The sequence below is a fragment of the Rhagoletis pomonella genome, unplaced genomic scaffold (assembly GCF_013731165.1).
Source record: "Rhagoletis pomonella isolate Grant_MI unplaced genomic scaffold, Rhpom_1.0 Rhpom_scaffold_00001, whole genome shotgun sequence".
In the NCBI taxonomy this organism is placed as follows: Eukaryota; Metazoa; Arthropoda; class Insecta; order Diptera; family Tephritidae; genus Rhagoletis; species Rhagoletis pomonella.
In genome coordinates this window covers 33,018,428-33,041,456 of record NW_023458555.1, presented here as the reverse complement: position 1 = coordinate 33,041,456, position 23,029 = coordinate 33,018,428, and the positions used below count along the sequence as shown (strand labels likewise).

Below are 23,029 nucleotides of genomic sequence, written 5' to 3'. Positions count from 1 at the left end.
ACCCTAGTTGACATGTGCACAAGTGCAACAATTATCACTAACAACAACAAAAAAACAATTGACAAGGATATCTGCTTTTGTCGTGTACAGAGTTTTTTTTGTTTTTTAGTCTTTTGTTGCTCTATTAGTTACTAGTAGTTATTGTATAGCATTGCATGTAAGGTGTAGGGTTGCATGCCTTTAGTGGGTGGAGAGTCGATAAAAATGCGTTTTTGTTACGGAAAGGAAATCATAATTATACGCTCAGTGGGTGCAACATGTAATTATGATTGCTATGAATATTTATATGAATGTATATGTATGTACAGTTAACAAACTATTTCAGGGGTAAGGTGAACAAATTAAAAAACCAAAAACACAAGCAAAAAAAGTAGTATTCCAAAAAAAAAAAAACCTGCAAGTGAATATGAATGCAATGAAAACTCTAGAAGGAAATAAGCCCTCGGCTGTTTGTTCCACAGACCTGGTTGGAAATTCGGTAACCGACGACCAATGACAGCCTAAGCTTTTGAAGGGCGACACCACAGATGGCCCTTTACGAAAAGTAATAAAACCATGAAAGTGCTACAGATGAACCTAAATCGCTATAAGGCCGCTCAGGAGTTGTTGAAGCAAACTGTAATGAAAATAAAGGTAGACAAGGCACTGTTAAGTGAACCGTATAAAGTACCTGAATCTCAGCTTTGGCCAGGAGATAGCAGCGTTCGAGCGGCTGTATGGATTTGTGCTAAAATACCGCATCTCATATGTAGAAAATCTTAAAGCTGACGTAAGCTGACGATAGAGGGCGAGCTAAAAAGATGAAGAACTTCAAGGCGTTCCCACGACAGTCGGGTCTACGTAATAATAACAAGCACTTCAAGATGAGTTAAGCCAGTCGGCTGACAGTAGAGCACACTAGACGAAGAGGCGCTAATCTTAATGGCATCGAAAATTAGTTGACCAGAGGGAGCTACGAATAAGGCTTGTGATGCTGAGATGATAAGCAAATCCTCCAGCAACAGGAACACACGAGCCTTTTAGTGGAACGATCGCATAACAGACCTGCGGCGGCAATGTAGCAGGGCGATGCGTAAATACCAAAGAGTCAAGGTACGATGGTCGTACAAGCGTAAACAAGCCATAAAGCAAAAGGGCTTCCTGTGCATATGTAATAGCGAGGACCAAGTTCTGTGGGGATTGGCATATACAGTGATTACAAAAAATCTAGAAACTTCAGTTCAGCCAAAAATATCAAGTACCGAAAAGGTAGAGCAAATCATCAATGGTCTCTTTTTAGGCCGATATAAAATTTTACAAGTGAAAAAATCTCCCGAATCAGGTGCGGTTTTCTGACATCTGAGTATGTTATTGACCGAAAAGCTCCTCGCCCTAATTCCGTTCCTAACCAAATGCTTAAGCTTTTCTCAAAGGCGAGTCCAGAAGTGTTTATTCGTACGTTCAATGATTTCTTTGGGGAAAGTGTCCTCCCTGGCATATTTAAGCAACCGCGTTTAGCCCTCCTCCCCAAGGCTGAAAAACCACTGGGAGATCCTTCAACATATCGCGCTGTATGTATGCTGGACACGATGGGAAATTGCTACAGTGCATAATAAATAAGACTAGTAGCAACGATCGAGATAGGCGGAGTACTATTAGATATGCAGTTCGGTGTCAGAAGGGATAACGACGAAGACGTGGAGACAATGATTTCACGAAGACGAGCCGTACTACACTTTATGCACAGGACAAGCAATTAAAAACTCCGTTTGTCCGCAATTCGCAATCCAAGGGGATGGATTGATCGTTAAGGTGGGGATGCCACTTAAGGTTGATAAGCGTGTGGATATCATGCTTGTGTCATGCTTTGATCAAAAACCTCGACAGGCTGATTGCTGTGCACATTAGGACCAGAATTCCTGAGCTCAAAATGCATACATCAAGTGCAGGTCAGTCGCGACCCTCCTTCAAACGATCGCGAAGTAGACGGAGAAAGCCTTCATATATAAACCCGATGCAGAGGGTGCTTTTCCCGATATCCAGGAGATTTTCAAGGCCATAGTCTCTACCTTAATTAAGATAGTCTCGTCGAAATGGTGCATGGCTAGCATCAAGGTGAAGTGTTCCATCAATTGCAGGCATTCAAATGGTGCTTTCCGTAAGAGGCAACTAAGTGCTTGGACCTTATTCGACATAAGAAGTTATCGAAGAATGCTAACATTAAGGAAATAGTCGTAGTAAAGAAGGCCTCATTGGCTCTATACTGCGGCAGGGAGGCTATTGTAATTTCCTGACTCAGTGAATCTATATTAGAGAAGACTATGTTTGTAAAATAGCTGCAGCGGCTACAACAGTCCGTCTGGAATGGAATCAGCGGGACGCTTACGATCCCTCTCACCTAGAAGCACCAGTAACTTAAAGAACTCAGAGCTTAGGCATTCAAAAAGCAGAAGTTTGGCATTTTCCCTGAAACTCTCCACTCAGATCAGCCCTCGGGATGAGAGGACGCAGGGCAGAGGTTGGTGAGAGGAACGGTGAACTTTTACACCACAGATAAGACAAAGCTTTCCGGAAGGATTGCTGAAGGCGTGTTTTGGAAGGAACTCTCCATCGCCCTTAAATTTGGGTTTCCAGTAGCCAAGCAGCAATCAGGTCTCTGAGGACGCTCACGCTTAAAGGTAATTGGGAAATAGCTGACCACTCTTGCTTTCACGACTGATTATTTCCTTGTCAGACTTAATCCAGGTCACAGCGATATTACTGGATGAGCTGGGGAAGAAAGCTAGTCCCACTAGGAAAAATTTAGAGTCAAGAGAGTCAATCTATATTAAAATCTGGTATACATATAATCTAGTATTTATGCATGGACGGGGATTTTAATGATCCTAATGAAACCAAATGAGAAAAATTGAAACGATTAAATTATTTACTTTATTGAACGATGACATACCGTTTAGTTTAATTGTTTAGTTGTGTTCAAAGAGAGACCAAGTTTCGGCTTATTACTAATTAAAAATATATTTTCACTTAAATTTAATATACCACAGAATAATTTTTTTTTTAAATAAATATGTTCCATTTTCTTATAACGATGACTTGTAAACTTTTTTGGTTTTAGTCTATAATTCCGACTTGGTGCTTTGTCATTATAGAGTTAAATTTTTGGTAAGTTGTGCTTTAATATAGTAGTTAATATGTACATATATATTATAGACCACTACACGCTTGACTAGCATCGTTTTCAGTACGTTCCACACAAACTCATTTAAAATTTTTGATAATTGCACTCTCTAAACTTCCATTCTCATCCTCCTCTCTTTAGATGCCATTTTGATGGACCCCACTGCCGCCGCCGCCACTACTGTTTGTCGCTGATACTCTGCCGTTACAGTACCCCTCCGCAGTGTTGCTACCGCCGCCAGTGCTGCTGCCGCCTTCGCCCATATTACTATAACCACTTGTGGACTCATCACTCTGATCGCTATGCGGATTATGATTATGAAACTGTTGAGTTGTTGTTATATGTTGTTGTTGTTGTTGTTGTTGTTGTTGTTGCAATGGTATCTGTCCCATTGATTGGACCGATACGCCATTGTGCGCATGGTGATGCTGATTATGTGTGGGTGTACGTGGATCTTCTGGTGTCCAAGTGCGTGCATAGAGTTTACTGCCCGGGTAGCGATCACCTTTGCGATACCAAGAGAGTGAATGTGATATGCCGCCGCCTAAATGATAATAAATATAATAAATAAAGTTTTGTTAATTTTGTATTAAATACAAATACATTTTTATTGTTAGAGGGGAAATAGAAGAGCGCAGAATATGAGAGTTCTTTGTTAGCTTTTTAAAATCATTAACTCTTCTTACTAAATTCTTCATAAAATGAAGTAAACGTTTCTAGACAAATTTTCCTGACGACTACAGAGAGAGAGAAGGAGAATAATTACTTAAGAAAATGAAGAATAGCAATAGAAGTTGTATTAACAGACCATATGCATATCCGTTTTGAAATAACAACCCTCCTCCCAACCGCTATCCCAGCCCCAGTCTGTGGTCTATACGATGTATATTTGCGGGACTCTCTGAAAAGGTGCAAAAGCGACTTAGTCGACGTTTAAAAAAGCGGCTCAAATCAGACTTCAGCCATTGTAAACTCCAATCATGAAGCCTCTCTAAAAGTCACTGCGCTCAATAACAGACGGACTCCATGGTGGAATATTTAACAATCTGGCTAAACTAAAGCTCTTCAACCGAGACAAACGAACCGTTGAATAGGAAAATTATAAAATTTCCAAAGGTGCTAAAATAAACTCATGCATTCACTTCCACTAAGGGATCAAGAACATTACAGCGAGTGCCAAAAACCTCAGAGCCCTAGCTGGAACACAGAGGCCTGTTCGTTGAGCACGGAATAGGGTTGGCGATGTCTGCCTCCAAGTCTTTAAAAGTACCTGGGGGCGATTGGATCTTCCGCGCTCATCTTTAAGTTCGTCTTCCTCTAACCATCTTACTACCATTTTCAAATACCGCTGTTAAGAGCATGTATTACCGAGGGATCCCTATCGCTACAATGGCAGGAAGTGAAGTGACTATGAGGTATATGCCCAAGGTTGGGGGGGAAATTATTAGACCAATCAAAGTCATACAGGCCAATCAGCTTGATATCACTTCTCTTTTAAAAGATTCATGGAAAGAAAAGAGGAGTCTGTAGATTGCTTCCTGGATGATTTGCCGGCGTGAGCATTACTAGTCCAATGAGGCCTTCTCTGCAAATCGTAATCAAGAAAGTGGCTCTACTGCTTACAGCAGCACTCATCCACTGTCAGTATTAGAGAAGAAAATGAAGGTCATTAGCCTATGCTTTCCCTGGTATAATTTCTTTTACCACTTTTAGGTATCTTTCTCAAAGAGAATAAACTACTACAATGAAGGACCGTAATTCCGAAAAGAAATATGGAATACAGAAGGCGCCTTTTCAATAGCCTTAAACAAGTTTCAAACAGAGGTGCTTGACATTGAACTACTATACGAGTATATCACGAAGTCAGTTTAGAGGTGATGTTCGGTTGCCTTCAGCTACTGACACTCTCGCATCGAGGAACCGGTCATTCGTCTGCCATGGAACTCCGTTAGACGAAATTACTATATCTGAGAAACTGGCTAAATGATTTATTCTGGAAATACCAACACTTTACAAGTCGCGACGTAACCCAAACCTGGGAGTTGTTTGCCTGTTTTTCAACTCCCCACAGTCTTTCAAAAGTTCTGACAACCATGTTGAAAGCTCTTTACTGTCTCTAATTGAACGACTTACTAACGAGGAGGTCTTAGCGGTACTATTTTTGTTCGTCTTTAAGCAACAGGTTTTATAAAAATCAAATTAAATTAAAAAATCTATACATACCATATATTTTTATATTTTTCTTTTTAAAACAATAAAAGCTAAAAATTAAAAAAAAAGTAAATAAAAAAAATAAAACAATTTTCTAAAAACTAAATGTCTTGGAAAAATATGTTTTTTTAAACAATAAAATCTAAAACAAAAAAAAAAATCAAAAAAGAAATAAAAAATAAGAAAAAAGTATGTTTCTAAAAATTAAATGGAATTAATAAAAATATCGTTCCTTTCAAAACTATCAAATCTAAAAACTGAATTAAGAAATAAATAAAAATCAAAATAAATTAAAAAGGCATATTATTCTTTTTATAATAATAGAGTATAAAAAGTAAATGAAGATACAATCCAACAATAAACCAGTTCATAAAAATTAAATTAAATTGAAAAAAAATATTTTTCTATTCAAAAGGATAAAAACTAACAAGTAATTTTTATCAAAAAAAAACCGACTTCAACTCCCATATAAAAAAAATACATATATATATATCTCATGATCCACTGATCGGATCTCAACCAGATTAGAATTATCGAAATCGGTTGACGTGGTCCAAAGTTATGCGGTAACATACATAAAAAAAAAATAATAATAAAAAAATATTCCGACGAACTGATAACCTCCTCCTTTTTTGGAAGTCGGTTAAAAATGAAAAAAACTTAAATTAAAAAAAAATTAAAGAAATTAAAAACATAAAACTTGTTTCTAAAAATTCAATGAATTAAAAAAAACATATTGTTCTTTTCAAAGTTTTAAAATATACAAATTTAAATAAAATACGTTTCTAAAAATTAAAGTTAATATATATATATATATATTTTGACAAAAAAGTCTAAAAATTAAAGGACAGCTAAATTAAAAAAAAAATAAAAAATAAATAAAAAGTAATAAATTTAAAAACAATAAAAAATTCCGCTGATTCCAACCTCGGATCTCTCGAATGCCTGCCGGTGCTTTGCTCACTCGGCCATTGCGGCTGTTACAGCAGCGCGAACAAAAAGATATACAAGTACTTTCAGTCAAAAGAGCTTTTCACCATGAAAGTTGGTAATGGGCTTTTTTTTGCAAGACTTTCGTGCCAGAATAAACCAAATCTTTGGAACTATCTTGCCTACTGTCTTTCAATTGTCGTATAAAACACTTTCAACTATCTTAGCCAGAATTTCCCTTTAAGTGCTACTGCGAAGCTTTTACTAGGCTCAGACTTCGCTTCCTAGGACCACAGTACTTAGATATGAATAGCATTCAGCTAAAGGACCTCGCATATCTAAATAATCGGGCATATCTTCCCGTTGGCGTTGCCGTTTATATGTCTTTGTCATTTTTATCGTCACTGCGTTCTGAAATTCGGATTCTTGAAATATGTAAATTGAAATAGTGAACAGAAGTTTACTTTCAATTTAGTCCTAACAATGAGATAACGAATATTTCTATGTCGTTACCAATGTTGCCAGATTCACAGTTTTAACTTAATATTAGTTTTTTTTAGACTAGCTTACAGTGGTTTAAATTACCTCCTAGTACAAATTACAGTTTTTTTAAGGGTAAAACGGGACGACGAAGGAGCATTTTAAATAAATCGCTTCAGTTATCCTTTGCATTCCAGTGGAAACGTGGAAATATTATTTTCTCAAATGTGATTTAAATGTTCCTTTTTATAAAGTAAATTTTTATTTACTTATTGGCAACACTGGTCGTTACTTTCTTCGTTTCAAAACGGAAAAAATTTCGATTTCTCCTACGGTAATGCTAAATTGTCCTTTTTATTTTGTTTTCGGATAGGTGGAAACTCCAACTAATTACTATTCGTAATTTTGCATGTGAGCATCGAAGTCAGTTGTTTTTTTTGTTTTCTTAGAAATTACTTGCCCTTTAAGTGCCGTTTTTAAGTACTCTGCCATGAAATTCCAGGTAATAACTAAATCTTCCTCAGAGTTATTTCTACAAACAAAAACCGTCTCCCGATTTTTCATCTCACAATCACTAACACTCCGCTCAAATTCTCACCTCCAGTTGGGCTTTAATAAAAGGCTTACTCGATGCTTAATTTCTCCATTGAAAGTGTCAACATTTTTAACGCCCAAACAATTAAAATGCCAACAAATACAATTATAACATTGAAAAGAACAACAACAACATTAATACCAACTGCAGAATCCTTTCCGTTTCGTAGCTTGCGAATGCCGGTATTTACTTATGCTGTGAACCATACAGCCGCCCCATAGTCGAGCATTTTTGCGGCATTGGTAATCAAGAATCCATTAGCAGCAACATTACAACCCCATTAAAGGTCTATGTACATACATATGTATGGACGCAGAGGTATAAACGAAGACGACGACGCGCTACATAATCTCTGCGCTCCTCCCGTGTTTATTCTTTGCCGCTGTTTATTATTGCAGCTGCATGCTGTGCCACAATTACGCTTCCGCAAGTGATTGTTGCAATGCTCTCGTTTTTGTTATTGTTTGACAAATAAGCGCAAAACGTTGAAAACTCGGATACTGATTGCCTTTTGGCACTTGGTTTTTGTTTTTTTTCGACCGCTCGATTTTTTCGATGACAACGCACATTGCATCAAAAGCGAGGGATTTGTAGCAGAAAGTTGTAAAAAAATGTTAAGCATCAACAATAAGCTGCCAATCAACGCGAGCTACACAGTTGAGGGTAGATACAAGCTTGCCATCCTTTGCGTAAGGATGTCTGCGCCAATACACGCTCACACACTTGCCCACATACATACATATACATATCCTGCCTGCTTCATGGTCTGCTATGGTAGAGGGCGTTACGCTTTATGCCACCAGCCTCCTGCAAATCAACTTAAATTTCCTGCAATTTGTTGCTCGCTCTGCGCTTTCAAGTGCGTTGTGCGGGTGGCTGCAGAGATGGGTTGTTGTCAAGCTGTGTTGCTTCCCAGATCACATTTGAAGTGCATGAAAGGTGTTAGTCGAATGTTTTCACTTAACAAAAACCCAAATTTACTTCATTATTTACTTTGGTGTCAGTTTCCCAATTCTACATATTTTTGTTGTACTGATTGCCAGTGCATATTTGTTGCTGATTGGTGCGAAAATGCGCAAGGCGTGTGCATCCAACTCTTCAAGGATGAATTGGCAGAAGAACAGAGATTAATCGCCGATTAAAAAAAAAATCTTCTTTATTATCCGTATTACTAGTAAACCGGCATGACGCCAAATTGCCAAAAAATTAATTTTACATTTTAAACCCGTGGCAACCCTCTTCAAATAACCCAAAAATATTCCAAATAATAAACCTAAACATTTCTTAGTGCTCCTTTATTTGATACACATATTTTAATATTTCATATAACATGGGTTAATTTAATTCAATTCGACTTTTCAAACAGGTGGCAACCCTTTTAAAAAGTATTTTCAAACTAAAATCTTCTTATATCTCTTTCATCTGACAGTGGGATACATATTTCAATTAACTAATGAATTAAGTTGAATTTGATTTTTCAATTACGTGGCAACCCTCCTAAATATAGTTTTCAAATAAAAGTTTCCAACACCATTTCGATTACTACACATCTTTCAATAATTCATTTAACTTATCAAATAATTTAATTAACTTTTTAAACCTTTGGCAACCCTCCTCAAACACCCCAAAAATATTTCAAATATTTTAACTAAAACTTTTTTAGTACACCTTCATATTTCATATAACTTGGATATGATTTTCGTTAAATTCGACTTTTCAAACAGGTGGCAACCTTTTTCAAAAGTATTTTAAAACAAAATCAATTCAATTTCAACTATTACGTCTATCGGATCGCAAATTTAATTTTAAATTTTAATAAAGCCAGTGTTTCTGAATACCCCTTTCTTGGGCTTTAAGCCACAACTCTCATACAATTAATAAATTGAAGCATCTATGTATACATATGTATTAGGCCTTGAGCCTGCCGTGAGAACTTGTTCGACAAGAAGTGGTCTCTGTAATAAAAAGAATATCGAATAAACAAAACTATTATGATCTGGTCCACTGATAAATCGTTGATGGAAAATGATACTGCGATAATGGTATGTGGACCGAGGACTAGAGAAAGATGCGCGAACTTCAACTGACTGCCTAGGGATAGTCTCTTAGGCGCTCAGATGCTATCAAATAACATCTAAACTGGTGATGCAGCGCCTTAATAATCTGAACACATTTGGTCTGAAAAATCGAGTTTGGGTTCACATTGGTAGTTAACGGAATTATATTGCCGATAAATGGACAAGGCAGGGAGCATGAACGCATGAGTTTATCCAAGAATAACTTAAGAATTATCAGAACTATCAGCCGACTAAACTGACACTTTACTTGCATGAACGAAGTAGGACGGAAATAATAGAAACTGCGAGGCAAATTTCGGAACGGTGTCCTGCACTAATGCACAACCGAAAAAGGCACTTAGGCGATCAACTTGAAACCGATATCGCGATGCTATTTAGAGGTTTAAACTCAATTATAAAATTTCTGTCTTGTATTGAATTAATAGACACACTTTAAAGCCATGAAGGGAACACAAAAGATCTTAATGGAAACTTTTTTCACAGATTCTGTCCTGTATGAGAGCCTTTTAAGGTAATAATTCAGGTAGTTTTCTCGATGGCGGAATGCCAAATTTCTGCTACATTGAGCTAAGACGTTCGATTTCACAAAGTCTACGAAGATTGCGTTGCATCGTCCATCATATCCACTCACTAAATGGAAACGTCAGTGTCTTGTCATCGAAATATGTAACCAATAAAAATTATTAGAAACCATCCTAAGCCCGAGCCTTAATGGAAACAGGACTCTTCTACGACAGTGCTGAAACCATCTACTTGGCGGCATGTCAATAATATGGAAAGGATAGGTGGATCAAGGACGTCAGATTCAACAGACAGACGGGGAGCATGCGCTGAGTGCTTTTTCTTCAAGTTCAGGAAGTAACCTAAACGATCGGATGAAGGCAACGACATCGCAGCCAAACGGAGAAGGTTTTTTTCATGGCTTCGACTAAGCTATTTCCGAAAGCACCATTTAAAGAAGAGGTATGGAAAAATCGTCTTTGGGCTGTGAACAATCACAGCGTCCATGATGGTGCGATCCGCCTGCAGAATTTGGGCCTTGCCAGAAATTGTTAAAACAAAGAAAATCGAATGTAGGAACATTCACTATTTTGTATTAGAGAAGATGGTGTTCAAACACAAACCTTAGGACTTCAAAAAGCACAAGTTTTTGGAAAACGTAAATACATATTAGTAAAAATTTTAATTATTTAATTGCGGCACAAACATGGTTGTAAGTCTTATAAGGGGGCGTATTCTTGTTTTAGCGAATCGATAATCATGAAATTTTACTATAATTTTCCATAAAAAAAAATTAAAATTTTTCGATTCGTACGAAAACCAGAATACACCTCAAGATATATAGGAATTTCGTTTGCGGTAAAAAACAATTTCTTACTTTTCTGTCAGATAATGTTTTTGCATTTCTATGGCAGTTTATTTATGTATTAATCTTCTTTTTCCACATTTAAATGCTTTCATGACACGAAAAAAGTGTTTCACCTTCGATTTGCTGGATGCAACCTGCGCTTCTTTGTACGAGTGCTTCAGTCTTCAACGCCAATCTACATACAAGTATGTGTGTATGCAAGTATGTAAGATGTATTAGCTCTTCGTACCTTTGGTGTCTTTGTACGAATTTCGAAATCACTTTCCTACATCCTTCATTCTTACATACATAAAAAAGTATGTACATACGAGGGCAGGCTGAAAAGTTTTCAGACTAAGTACCTTTAAGTGTCCTTTGTAATATAAAAACCGAATTTCATGTCATTAACATCATTACGCTTTCAGTAATTGAGCCGTAAATATTACCATGTATGAGTCATCCGCGCATTGTACGAAATTTGGAATACAGAGCTGTCATCAAATTCTTCACACAAAGAAGAAAAAAAAACGCCGACGGAAATATTTGAGGAGATTTGTACAGTGTATGGGAAGTCTGGACCTTCATTTGCCATCCCTCAATGGCTGGAGCCGAGAATTCAAGCATGTCAGGGAGTTGCAGGAAGATGATCCCAGGTCAGGGCGTCTAAAACTGATGTTACCACTGTTTTTTTTTTGGGATTGGGAAGGCATTCTGTTCATGGACCATCTTCCTAAAAAACACAATGGCCAGAGATTATTATGCCACATTGTTGTCAAAAGTGCTGCAATTAGTTGTCGAGAAACGGAAAGACCTAAGGTGTCCTGGTTGTGCAAGACAATGCACCCGGGTACACTGCGCGAGTTACAAAGCGTGCTTTGATCGAATTCAACCACCCACCATAAATCCAGCCCCGGTCCCTTACTTCCTGTTCTCCAATTTGAAAAATAAAACCTTAGGTGGCGCGCATTGAAGTAGAGGGAAAAACCAATTTTTTATGCATTTCTATCAGCTATTTTAATACCTTAGACTCAAAACTTTTCAGCCTCCCCTTGTACATGTGCATATGGTTTCATACATTCGTATTGGCGAACATTTGCGTGTATGTTGAGTTAGCGTCATCTGCTGGCGGAAAACGAATTTCTCACGGTGTGATTATGTCGATTTTTCCCCATTTCATTGTTTTTGTTTTCACTGCGTTATTACGCTTTTATTGCAAGTTTTCTCTTATCAGCTTTTACATTGGAATATAAGTACACACTGTGCTTATTTCTTCGCTAAATTCATGTTAGTTGTAGTAGTTTTGTTTAACATTTACAAAAGCAAGTTAGAAACATCAAAAGACGTTAAATAAAACTTTACCGTGATGGTTATTAATCGATACTATTCAAAACTTTTTTTTTTAAATGTGTAACGGCCGGCCTTAGTAGTAACTTGCCATTTCGCCCTTAAGATTCTTAAATTATCTAAGGAAACATTGGACTAAACCTCTTCTTTCCAGGCATATAAACATTGCAGGGGTTGAGTCATAAAGAAAGGGGAATGTAAAAAAAACAACATGAAAATCCTTTTTAAGAAAAATTGTGAGGAGGTGGAACCTAGCGGCAGTTTAGAAAAAAGGAAAAGTTGACTATATAGAGAAAGAAAGGGATTATGAGCCATGAGTACTGCGATATCTAAGATGGTCTATTGTGCGTGGCCCTATTCCTTATACTTGAAGGCTTTTAAGTAAGTAATATAGGCTAGCCATTCCGTGGGCTTTTTGTTCCATATTTCGAATGGTATAAGGGTTATAGCACCTAGGTGAGGCAACCTACATCTAGCGAGAGAGCAACACATTCACAAAGGATGTCTTCTGACGTCTCTTCGTTTAGCTCACAGAAACGACAGACGCTCGTGTCAATGTTTCGTAAAGCACCCAGTGTGAGTTCGAAAATCATCCCTGCCTGGATTTATGATTTTTTTGAGCATTCTTGTGGTGGACAGATAAATATAAAAATATAGAAAGTCACAGAGATAAGATAGAGACGAAATAGATAAAATTGAAGAAAGAGATATGTTATGTTTGGGTATGTTATGTTGTGTTAAGCTAGGTTATGTTATGTAATGCCATGTTACGTTACGTTGCGTTGTATTCTGTTTTATTGTGTTGTGTTGTATTATGCTATCTTGTGTTGTGTTATGTTATGTTTTGTTATGATATGTTATTTTGTGTTATGTTGTGTTACGTTATGTTATGTTATGTTTACTCAAATCACCGCAGCCCACTTCAAATCACCTTAACTCCCCTCATCTCACCTCAACTAATATCGCATCAACTTCTCTCAGTTCACCTCAACTCAACTTAGGTCACCTCACCCCAAAGTACCTCATTTTGTTTAAAATCCATTAACCTCATCTCAACTCGACTCACCCAGAATAATGTTATTTCACCTCAACTCACCTTATTCACCTCAACTCATCTCACCTCAGCTCAACTCTCTCTAACTCTCCTTCACTTGTTTAACACATACAGATTTGATAATTTTTTCATTTAGATTTCACGAATTCGCACTAAACGTTTTCTAAAGTCGTTAATGCATAGTCATTTTCAATTGCGTTAACTTTTTTCGATTGGTGTAATACATCAACACAGGATTATAAACCGGTTGAAAATTCTCAATTCCCCAAACACACATTACAAAAAAAAATAAAATTGAAAAAACTTCTTAAATAATCCTATAAAAATAAAATTTATTTCTGTTTTGACAAATACTACGTAACAAAATTTACAGAAAATGCACCACAAATATGACAAAAAAAAAATTAAAAAAAGGAAACAGTCCTCAACTCATTTACTGTTGCCACATATTTTATTATCACCCTTTCGCTTTGAAAATACTGCTGCTCTAAACACAGCACAACTTTGCTTCATTGATGAGGCGCTGGGCTGATCTCGCGTTTTGCATTCATTCAACGACAGCACTTTTGCTGCCAACCAACTCATCAACCCTCTTTTTGCACGCACTGTCACGTCATTCAATTTGAATAGAAAAATTATTAACCAAAAACCGTGACTAAAGATGGTTTTAATAGTGGTAGCTGGGCAACCTGAAGAGAAGAACGGAATAAGAAGAAGAAGAGCACAGTTAAACCTATATACATATTTTAGTGCAACGTGCCACAGAGATGCAACGCACAGTGGTATAGCCCCATATATTTTTTGGAAAAAATTTTAAGAGTCGGCGGAGGAGCTCAATTTTTCGTATGCAACATTAATGGACATAAATCAAGAAAAACCCGAAAAATTGGCGTGATAGATTTATTTTAAAGCATACCTCGCATATAAACCTAACCTTTGAGGACATCTTAAAAATGCCATAAAAAGCACACCAATGAATATATGGGCCCGAAATTTGTTTCTATAAGTTTGTAATAATGTTGTATGTGAACTACAAAAAAATGTGCATAATCGGTTTATTTTAAGACATACCTCTCATACAAACCTAACCTCAAAAACATTTTAAAAATGCCATAAAAAGTGCACCGATGAATATATGATTCAGAAATTTTGTCTATTTATTTGTAATAATGTTGTTTGTGAACCCTCAAAAATTGGGCCTATTCGGTTTATTTCAAATCATACCTCCCATACAAACCCACCCTCAAAAACGCCTTAAAAAGCGGGCCGATGAACATATCTTTCCGAAATTTTGCTTATAAGTTAGCAACGATATAACCCCAAAAACATATTTTGAATCACTTAAAAGGTTATATTGAATTTTTCTTATTCAAATATTGTTAAAAAAATTGAATATTTTCCGCCAAAATCCCACTGTGCAATGTGCAGGAAAAAATGCTTAATGACATAGAAAGAAGTAAGTTTCAGCGATAATTTACAAAATTCACATTGAATGGAACTGAATAATCGATTTCCCCTATTCTTGAATTTGAGAATTTCATGAGAAAAGTGTGAAAATTCTAATTAGTTACACTTAGCAGCTTATTGCGGCTGCAGTAAGCGGTTAGCGGCGTGCATACTTTGGGATTTTCCACCACCCAATCGCATTCACTGTTCGCTATATATACGAGTAGATATATTACATTGAGTTCAAGCTGGTGTTGTTCAGAACAGCGGATGTTCATTTGAGTTAGCAGCTTGCGGCATTTATTCGCGGACCAATTCAATTCCGGCTATGAGTCGTCAATTTAATTGATATCGTCTACTGGCAAAATATGATGTATTTTTTAAATGATTTTCAACAATTTTTGTGTAAGAAACACGCAATATTTAGCAAATTTTTTTGTGTAGATCCTACTTTTCGTTAATTTTAAATTGCGTTTGCGCAATGGTATAAATTGTGGGCGTAAACGCTTGACCAATTTGATTGATGATCATCGGTTAGAATAACAAAATATGTATCATCAGCTTCGCGTGCGAGCTATTTATATGCAAGTAATAATTGATACAATTATTTTGGGTAATATTTCAATGAACTGTTAAAACGGTTATAAATTCTTGCTGCACATTAGCTGATCCAGATATCTGCTCAGAGCAGAGAAGAGTACATACACGAATGAATATACGTATCCCAGTAGATAATTTCAGGAGCTAAAAGCCTTCCACTCTGGATTCCTTTCTCCTTTCTTTTTTGTATGGAGTGGCACGCACTGCAGGTCTTTCCCGCTCTTTTGGTGTAACTGGTTCTTTGATTCATAGAAATCGTACTTCTTTAAGACATTTATTTAAGGTTCATATCAAATACTTTGTATTGCAACTTAGAATGCATATTGAAAATCATTTGTAATGTTAAATAATATAAACTTATACATTCGCATAGATTTCAAATAGGAAAAGCTCTTCAATCTGTCTTTGGGGAGCCTTCTCGACTGGCTTCCCTTAAGAAGGCCTACGTTAATTATATTCTGGGATCTGTGTGATCAATTTTATAACTTCCACCAAAAAATGTCGGCTAAATTTAACTTGATTCATTGAAATATTCTTAAGGCGCCCGTAGACGGTCAATCATTTCTATCAACCATTGACGGTGATTGAAAGAAAAAAGACCAATTTTGAACAAGCATTGCGCCAGCTACTTATTGTCAACCATGCAGCACACATCATCGCTCCCACAAAACGGCGAAATATGGAGGTTATTGTAATCTTTTGAAAACGTAACACGTAAATGTCTATGAGTGAAACGTTTTCTCATTTTACAGCGAGGCTTAAAGCTCAAGCCGTAATATGAAACTTATAGCGGAGTAGAGCGCTGCGCGCCTGAAAAGTTTTTTTGGAGTAGTACTCTGAAGCAATACTACATATACATATGTATACCGTACTTGCGGAGGTGGGACCGAAGCACAAAAAGGGGTATGCGGTTTCATCTTCTTCAAAAAGGTTGCCAAGTTTTCCAGCCGCCTCGGGAAGAAACACGTCTAGACCTCTGCCCCAATAATTTCCACCTCACTCTTCAGGACCTATTAGAAAAAACATTTTATAATTTTAGATGTCGCTTGGGTCAGGGATCGAGCCGAGGTCCGACGGACTGGTAGAACGCATCCCTAACCACTCGGTTACAGGGGCTATCCCTACGTTATATTGACATACATTGTTTAGCATCTACATCAGAGGATCTAGTGGAGTGCCGACGAGTTTAAGTTATTAAAAGAAACAACTACATATATTTAAGACATCAAAAGCTTACCTCTTCAAGATCTTATGCTTGCGGTTAAATACACGTTTCTTTAAGGAAAATTGTCTACACGATGTAGTCTTTCAAAAAAAAAAAAATGTTAGACTGAGTAGTTGTAACTACGTAAAACCAGTACAGAAGTACATATTAATACACTCGCGTTGAGTTGAAGATTTTCTAAATAATTTTTTTTAATATAATTATTTTCGCTATCAGCTAAGAAATACTAAAAGCTGAAACCATACTAACAATTGAGGTCTCTAAAATATTTTGAAAACGCTGTGTAAATACTTACTTCTATCTTTGAGAATAATCTTCTTAGGTGGCTCCTTTTGATAATTACGCTGCAAACTCAGACCTGGCTCATTGCCATTCTTATCCTTCTTCACCATTTCGCTCAGGAAAGTTATATAACTGATGGCCAACTTCAATGTATCGACTTTACTTAAACGCTTCTCATAGGGCAAGGTTGGTATGTGTGAACGAAGACCCTCAAAAGCCTCATTGATACTCTGCATCCGACGGCGTTCACGCAAATTGGCAGCCTGACGCTGCTGAGCCATTTGTGAGGCGCACTTCAAGCGACGTGGTTTGTGCGAACGGCTAATAGGAAGTTTAAAATCAAAATCACAAACAAAAAATTAGTCACAGTCAGATTTCTCAAACACTACTGATGCCTACCTTTTTTCATTATTTTCCTGATCACTATTGAATCCACTACTATACGCATCATCTTCATCACTCTCCGAAGTGTTGTCATCATCGCCGAAGAAGAATTCCGAACTTGAACTCGAACCATTTGTCGCTTGTGAACCTTCGAAGAAATGTCGCGCCATTGTCGCTTCCAAATCGAAATTATCGAGTGAGAACATTTTAGCGGTTATATTGGCCAACGGTGCGTTGCGTTCTCCACTACCGTTGTTGTATACGTAATTGTTGTTGTTGATGTTGGCGTCGGCGTTCAGACACGCTGCACTTGTTGACTCGTCTAATTGATTGTAAACACTGTTACTTAATTCAATAATTGGCATTTAATTGTTTGCGCATTATACGTGGAGCTGCTCTACATTCAACAATGGCTTAAGTGTGCGCACGCGTCGCCTCCGATTTTTATAGTCGGCTTGTTGTTGCTCGCGTTCGAAACGGTGTAAGCTGTGTGATTCGGGGCTACTAGCGGCCGCGTGTCGTACACGTGCACTCGACAACAGGACAAGTGTTTTTGGCTAGCATTCGGCTTTTGCTGCCTGATGTCTTTTTTTTATAGCTTATCGGAGTTATCGATGTTGATTTTATTTCCGCACCGTTTAGTTATTCCGATGTTCTTCCGCCCATATGGGGATCGTTTAATTTCGTTATCGCTTAACGTCCGAATTTTCGTGTTTGTATGATTATTATCTACTTAGTTGTTTGCTGAAGACTTTATCGATTTGTTTATCATTGATTTATGATGACATCTTAAGTAGATATGTTTAGTGTTATTGATTCTCGAATGTTGTTATAAAAATGTTTAACATGAATGCGATAACCGAACGGCTTTAGTTTAATTATTTATCTTTCGTATGCAACAACAAAGATATTAATTAAGATAGTAGTATGTGTATTAGGGGGATCAAAAAAAACTAATCTAACGAATTTATAGCCTTAAGAGGACCTATTTACTGAGAAGAAAATTTCCCCATTCGGAAAAATTTTAATTCCAGTTAATATTTAAATTTTTTTCTTAAACGGTTCTCTAGTTATAGCATTTTTAATGGAAAAAAAATTTCATATTATTTACATGGAAAATATCAAATGCCCACCGACACCTTTTAAAATTGAAATAAGCATTTTTTAAGGCCAGAAATTCGTTAGGTTTGTCTTTTTTGGGTCGTCCTAATATGTATGTAATTATGTATGCATATAACTTATTCCCTCTACGGATAAGAATCAGCAACAATCAGACACGCGTTTTAGGAAAATTCCGGTGCTAGAAATTTGCGAGCTTTCTGTCTCTGAGACGAAAGAAATCTGATTCAGGTAAAAATTCTAGAATGGGAAGTGTTGGCAAAGGGGTGCCCTCACTTTGATCCCAGATATACACATTGGCACAGAGACGGGTGAAATATGGAATTCTGAACAGTTACGGGTTTTTATGGACCCAGCATTAACCTTCTCTTGCTATTGGCAGAAGGGCCTTAGTTTTTCAGGCAGAGGTGCTAGAATTTCTCACCCTCGCCAAAATAAACCTTGAAAATATTTGTAAAGTTACTTTCTTTATTCTCTTTTCAGACAGTAAAACGCCCGTTAGGGCCTTCTTCAATACGATGATCACCTCCAACATCGTAAAGGAGTGTTTCGGTACTATTCAACCCTTGTCAGGAGTGCGAGAATGTGCTTGGTACCGGAGCACAGCAGTATCGAAGAGAACTGGCAAGAAAATGCTCAGTATTTGCTCTCATGGAACCAGAACCACTTTATGGATTCACTTCATCCTTTTTGAGATAGATAAACTCCGAACAGAATAAATACTAGGAAACAATAGGCATCCTTACACAGGACAGGCTTTGTAGTTAGAAAGGTCATCAATAGCTACGCGAGCGACAGTTGAGCGGTGCCGGGAGAAGAGGAGGGAGGAGAGACATCTGAAATGGTTTCAAGACCGGATCCGTAGCTCGTTTCTGTAACTATTCTCTGCCAAGGCGAATTCGTCGCCTTGTTCTCTACTGCTAATGAGTAGTAGAGAATGACGCATATTCTCTATCAGTAGAGAAATAATCGGTAGAGAAGAGTTACAAAAACGAGCTACTGTTTCCAGTAGAGATGAATAGGTAATCTGGGATATGGAGGGAAAACTTCTCAACGATTTTAAATTGCGACCCCTGTGTCTCGTTTTATGAAGAATAACCCAGACCAATGTACATATTGCCGATGCCTTTGCAAAACCACCCAACGACCAATTGCACTAAACCGCCTATCTTACGGCAGTCAAAGGAGAGCAAAAAAACAAAACTAAAAGGCTCATTAAACGCTTTTACAAATCTGATATTGGAATAACGATTTACGATTGTATGCACGAAGCCCGGAGTGTCTGGATTTCTGGGTTTCCAAATCTCATTTTTGCTACTATGGCGATTTAGAAGATTTTTCAACTGGCGGGTTAGCGGCTTTGCAAAGGCATCGACGATCTCTTCCAAAAGAGGCCATCTCGCCAGAAATCATTGATGAAATCTATGGAATGATATTGGATCATCGGAGAATAAAAGGCTGTAAGCATCTCAAATGAGTGGGTACATCACATTTTACATGAACATTTAGATATGAGAAAACTATACGCCTGTTGTTTGCCGCGATTGCTCAAACTCGGCCATAAAAATGCAACCGTGTAACCACTTCAAAGGGGAGTTTGGCGCTGTTAAGCCGTAATCCGAACTAGTTTTTGCGGCGTTTCCTTACCATAGACGAAACATGAATCCATTACACTGCTGCAGAGACGAAGAAGAAACCAACCAGACAGTGGGTTCTTCGAGTGAACGTTCACCAGTGAAGGCCCAGATGGATCTGTCGGCAAATAAAGTTATGGCCACAGTTTCGTGGGATGCACTGGGTGCCATTTACATAACAAACCTTGAAAAGGGTAAAACGATCACCGGCGAATACTTCTCAAAGCTTTTGGACAGATTCGATATGGATTTGAAGCCGAAACGACCGCATGTCCCGAAGAAAAAAGTACTGTTCAATCAATGCGAAAAAATCGAAAACAGGTATCGGGGATCCTCGATATACCGGCTTAGCTGTTCAAACCCAGCGGCGAAGAGCTAGTCGGATGCATGTACCAGCTGTTAAGCAAAATTTGGTCTGAAGAATATATACATGCCTGAAGATTAGGATCTCAGAGTACTTTGCCCAATCCACAAGAAAGGAGATCTCGCTGATTGTGTAAATTATCGCGAAGTAAGTCCATCATGCATTGGCCAGATTTTCACAGTGGAGTTTACGCCCTGATCTTGTGCTACGGATGTAGTACACGGCGGTTCGCTGGTTTGGTGGAAAACCGTATAGACGAACTAAATACGCGCAATGTTAGGAAGGGTGCAAAGGTCAGCGTGCATTGCGATTACGGGGACATTCAGATCATGTCCAACGGAATCGTTGAATATCATCTGTAAAATGACATCTGACATGATCTATTTATAAATTCAGATGCTTCCCAGAGTGCGATTAGGTTGATGGAACTGAGTCTGAGGAAAGTACGCACGTACCGGGAATGTATCCTGTACTCTTTCAACGACCCAAACATTCGCGAAAAATCTCACTACATCTGTCCTTCGCTTATATTCGAAAAAAAACTTTGACACAATGTAGTGGATAGATACTATTTTTACGAACGGTTTAAAAAAGGATTATGGCAAAGGGGCGGGGATTTTTTCAACAGACCTCCAAATTGAAAAGTCTATTCGACTACCGAATTCGGCTAGTGTTTCTCAGGCAAAAGTTCTTGTCATCAAAGAGACGTGCAAAACAAATTTTGGCCTCGGAGCGAGCAGGCACCATTCATTGCTATTTTCTCGGATAAATGTACAGGCGGCAATCAGGGCGCTTGGCTCTGTATGTATCACCTCCAGCATAATGAAATAATTCATAGAATACCATACGGCTTTAGCTGATAGGCATGTCAATGCAGTGAAGAGTAACTCTTCTCTGCAGGTGCTACTTTGGGCTTAGTAAGCAATTGTACATCAGATCCCTCTCTCGATGCACAAAAACTACGTCCTAAAGATTCTTATCCGCTCATCAGAAGCTGAAAGTACTTTGGGATTTCATAGTCGAGCTAAAATAGATCTTCTAGACCTCAGTGTCATTGTTCTAAAGTACAAGTATAAGAATCTCATAACAAGAAACAAATTATTAATTCGAGCGATTTCTAGATTAGCATACGGGTGTTATTATATACAAAAAAAAATTACTTTTTATCCGTTAGAAAATTTGACCTGTTTTATCACCTTTGTTACACTCCTTTAATATTCACTTAAATGTTTGTCCATATGTACATCAGTCCCATTTTCAATCAAACTTATTTTTGGTTTTCGCTTCTGATGCATTTTTGTATTTTCCAATATTCATTTTTTCATTTTATCACTGTTAAGGAATTTCTTTTCCAAAAACGTTTTTTTTTAACTTATATATTCACAATTCTCAACACCTTTGCAGCGAAAAAAGTGGAAGTAAATAACTATGACTTTATTAATTAATTCGATTACAAATTACATAATTCACAAAAATACAACAAAGTATTCGTTACTAACTTTATGCTCAAAATTAAATTTTTTTCAACTCGCTTCCACATCCCGTCGGATGTGCCAATTAGCAGCTTATTTGTAGTATTTTTTCTGAACCGTTCATAAGCGCATAAACGCGTATCACTTCCGTTCGCGAGATCGAACTATAAATGAATGCCTTGCGGTAGCTGAAAGTGGCCGCTGAGTTACCGATATCCTGACAATTGATAACTGTGTATGTACATATGTATGTTTATATCAATCTCTCTTCCTTCTACCCCATCCTAACCATGTTCCTTCAATTCAGAGGGTTGATTTTTGCGGTACAGGGTGGTAACTGTGTTGCCAGATTGTTTTGAGGCGGGTAGTGATAATGAAAAATAAATCACCAGGCATGTATACATGTGCATTAGGGTGGTACTTAAATGTAGGAAGCAAATTTTTACATAAGAATTCCTAAGCGTCGACCGCTACGTCGATGCTACTATAGTTGAAGACATCACATATAAATTTTGGCCCCGATTGAAGTCGGTTAAGGCGTGGCACACAGCGGTCAAAATTCAGATTACCCTATGAGGACGTCTTAACCGACTCCAATCGGGACGGACCAAAATTTTTATGTGATATCTTCGACTTTAATGGCATCAATTTTGGGTATTAAATGAAAAAAAAATGTTTTAATTTTTTCAGTCCCCATGGATCATCTGGCCTTGGACCCCATTGCGACACGCCTTAACCGACTCCAATCGGGACCACAATTTGTACGTGATATCTGTGACCGTGGTATTACCGATTGAAAGGGTGAGACTGAAAAAAAATCGCTCATTTGATTTTTTAAGGACCACCCTAATGTACATATATATTTATATTAGAGTGTGTGTGCTTTTAAAAGCCGTTAGTAGGGTTGGATGGGGGTTTATTTCGACAATAATGGCGGCAAACTTCAAGGAGTGAACTTACTGGGCGGGGCTTACTAAGCGCTGCGCCAATCGTGGAGCGTAGCGTGTGCTTTATAAAATTGTAGGAATGCTTTTTTGTACTTATGTATGTATACATAAAGGTGTCAAAGTTCAATACGACAGGTTGAACTAAAGAAATGATTGCATCGAAATGTGTTAAATAAATTGAGATGTCTGTGATGCAATTTAATGTCAAGATAACGAGCAACTAATTGCTTTATTGCTTTCAAATAAAATACACTCGAAAAAAAGTAAGTAAGAATAAAACTATTAACAGTAAGAAGAGCTTTTATTTAGAAAAGATCAAAGCAAAATAAGTTCAAAGTTTTTTTATAAATCAAAAG

At 37.5% G+C, this 23,029-nt stretch overlaps 1 protein-coding gene across 1 annotated transcript; it reads right to left on the bottom strand.

The window, feature by feature from the left end:
• Nucleotides 1-2,937: 2,937 nt before the first annotated feature.
• LOC118751129 (protein dimmed-like) lies at nt 2,938-21,538 on the bottom strand. Its single transcript, XM_036485901.1, has 4 exons — nt 21,451-21,538; nt 17,153-18,023; nt 16,767-17,074; nt 2,938-3,704 (listed from the first exon to the last, which is right to left on the bottom strand). Exons 2-4 carry the CDS (start codon nt 17,500-17,502, stop codon nt 3,298-3,300), a joined length of 1,065 nt encoding a protein of 354 aa, XP_036341794.1. The 5' UTR covers nt 17,503-18,023; nt 21,451-21,538; the 3' UTR covers nt 2,938-3,297.
• Nucleotides 21,539-23,029: the final 1,491 nt, after the last annotated feature.

What these genes read in the sequence shown, in the direction of transcription:
- LOC118751129 (XM_036485901.1), bottom strand. Translation starts at nt 17,502, where the DNA reads ATGCCAATTATTGAATTAAGTAACAGTGTTTACAATCAATTAGACGAG. An exon ending in CAGGAAAATAATGAAAAAAG is followed by an intron (nt 17,075 to 17,152) that starts GTAGGCATCAGT and finishes ACTTCCTATTAG; the next exon opens with CCGTTCGCACAAACCACGTC. An exon ending in GATTATTCTCAAAGATAGAA is followed by an intron (nt 3,705 to 16,766) that starts GTAAGTATTTAC and finishes ATTATCATTTAG; the next exon opens with GCGGCGGCATATCACATTCA.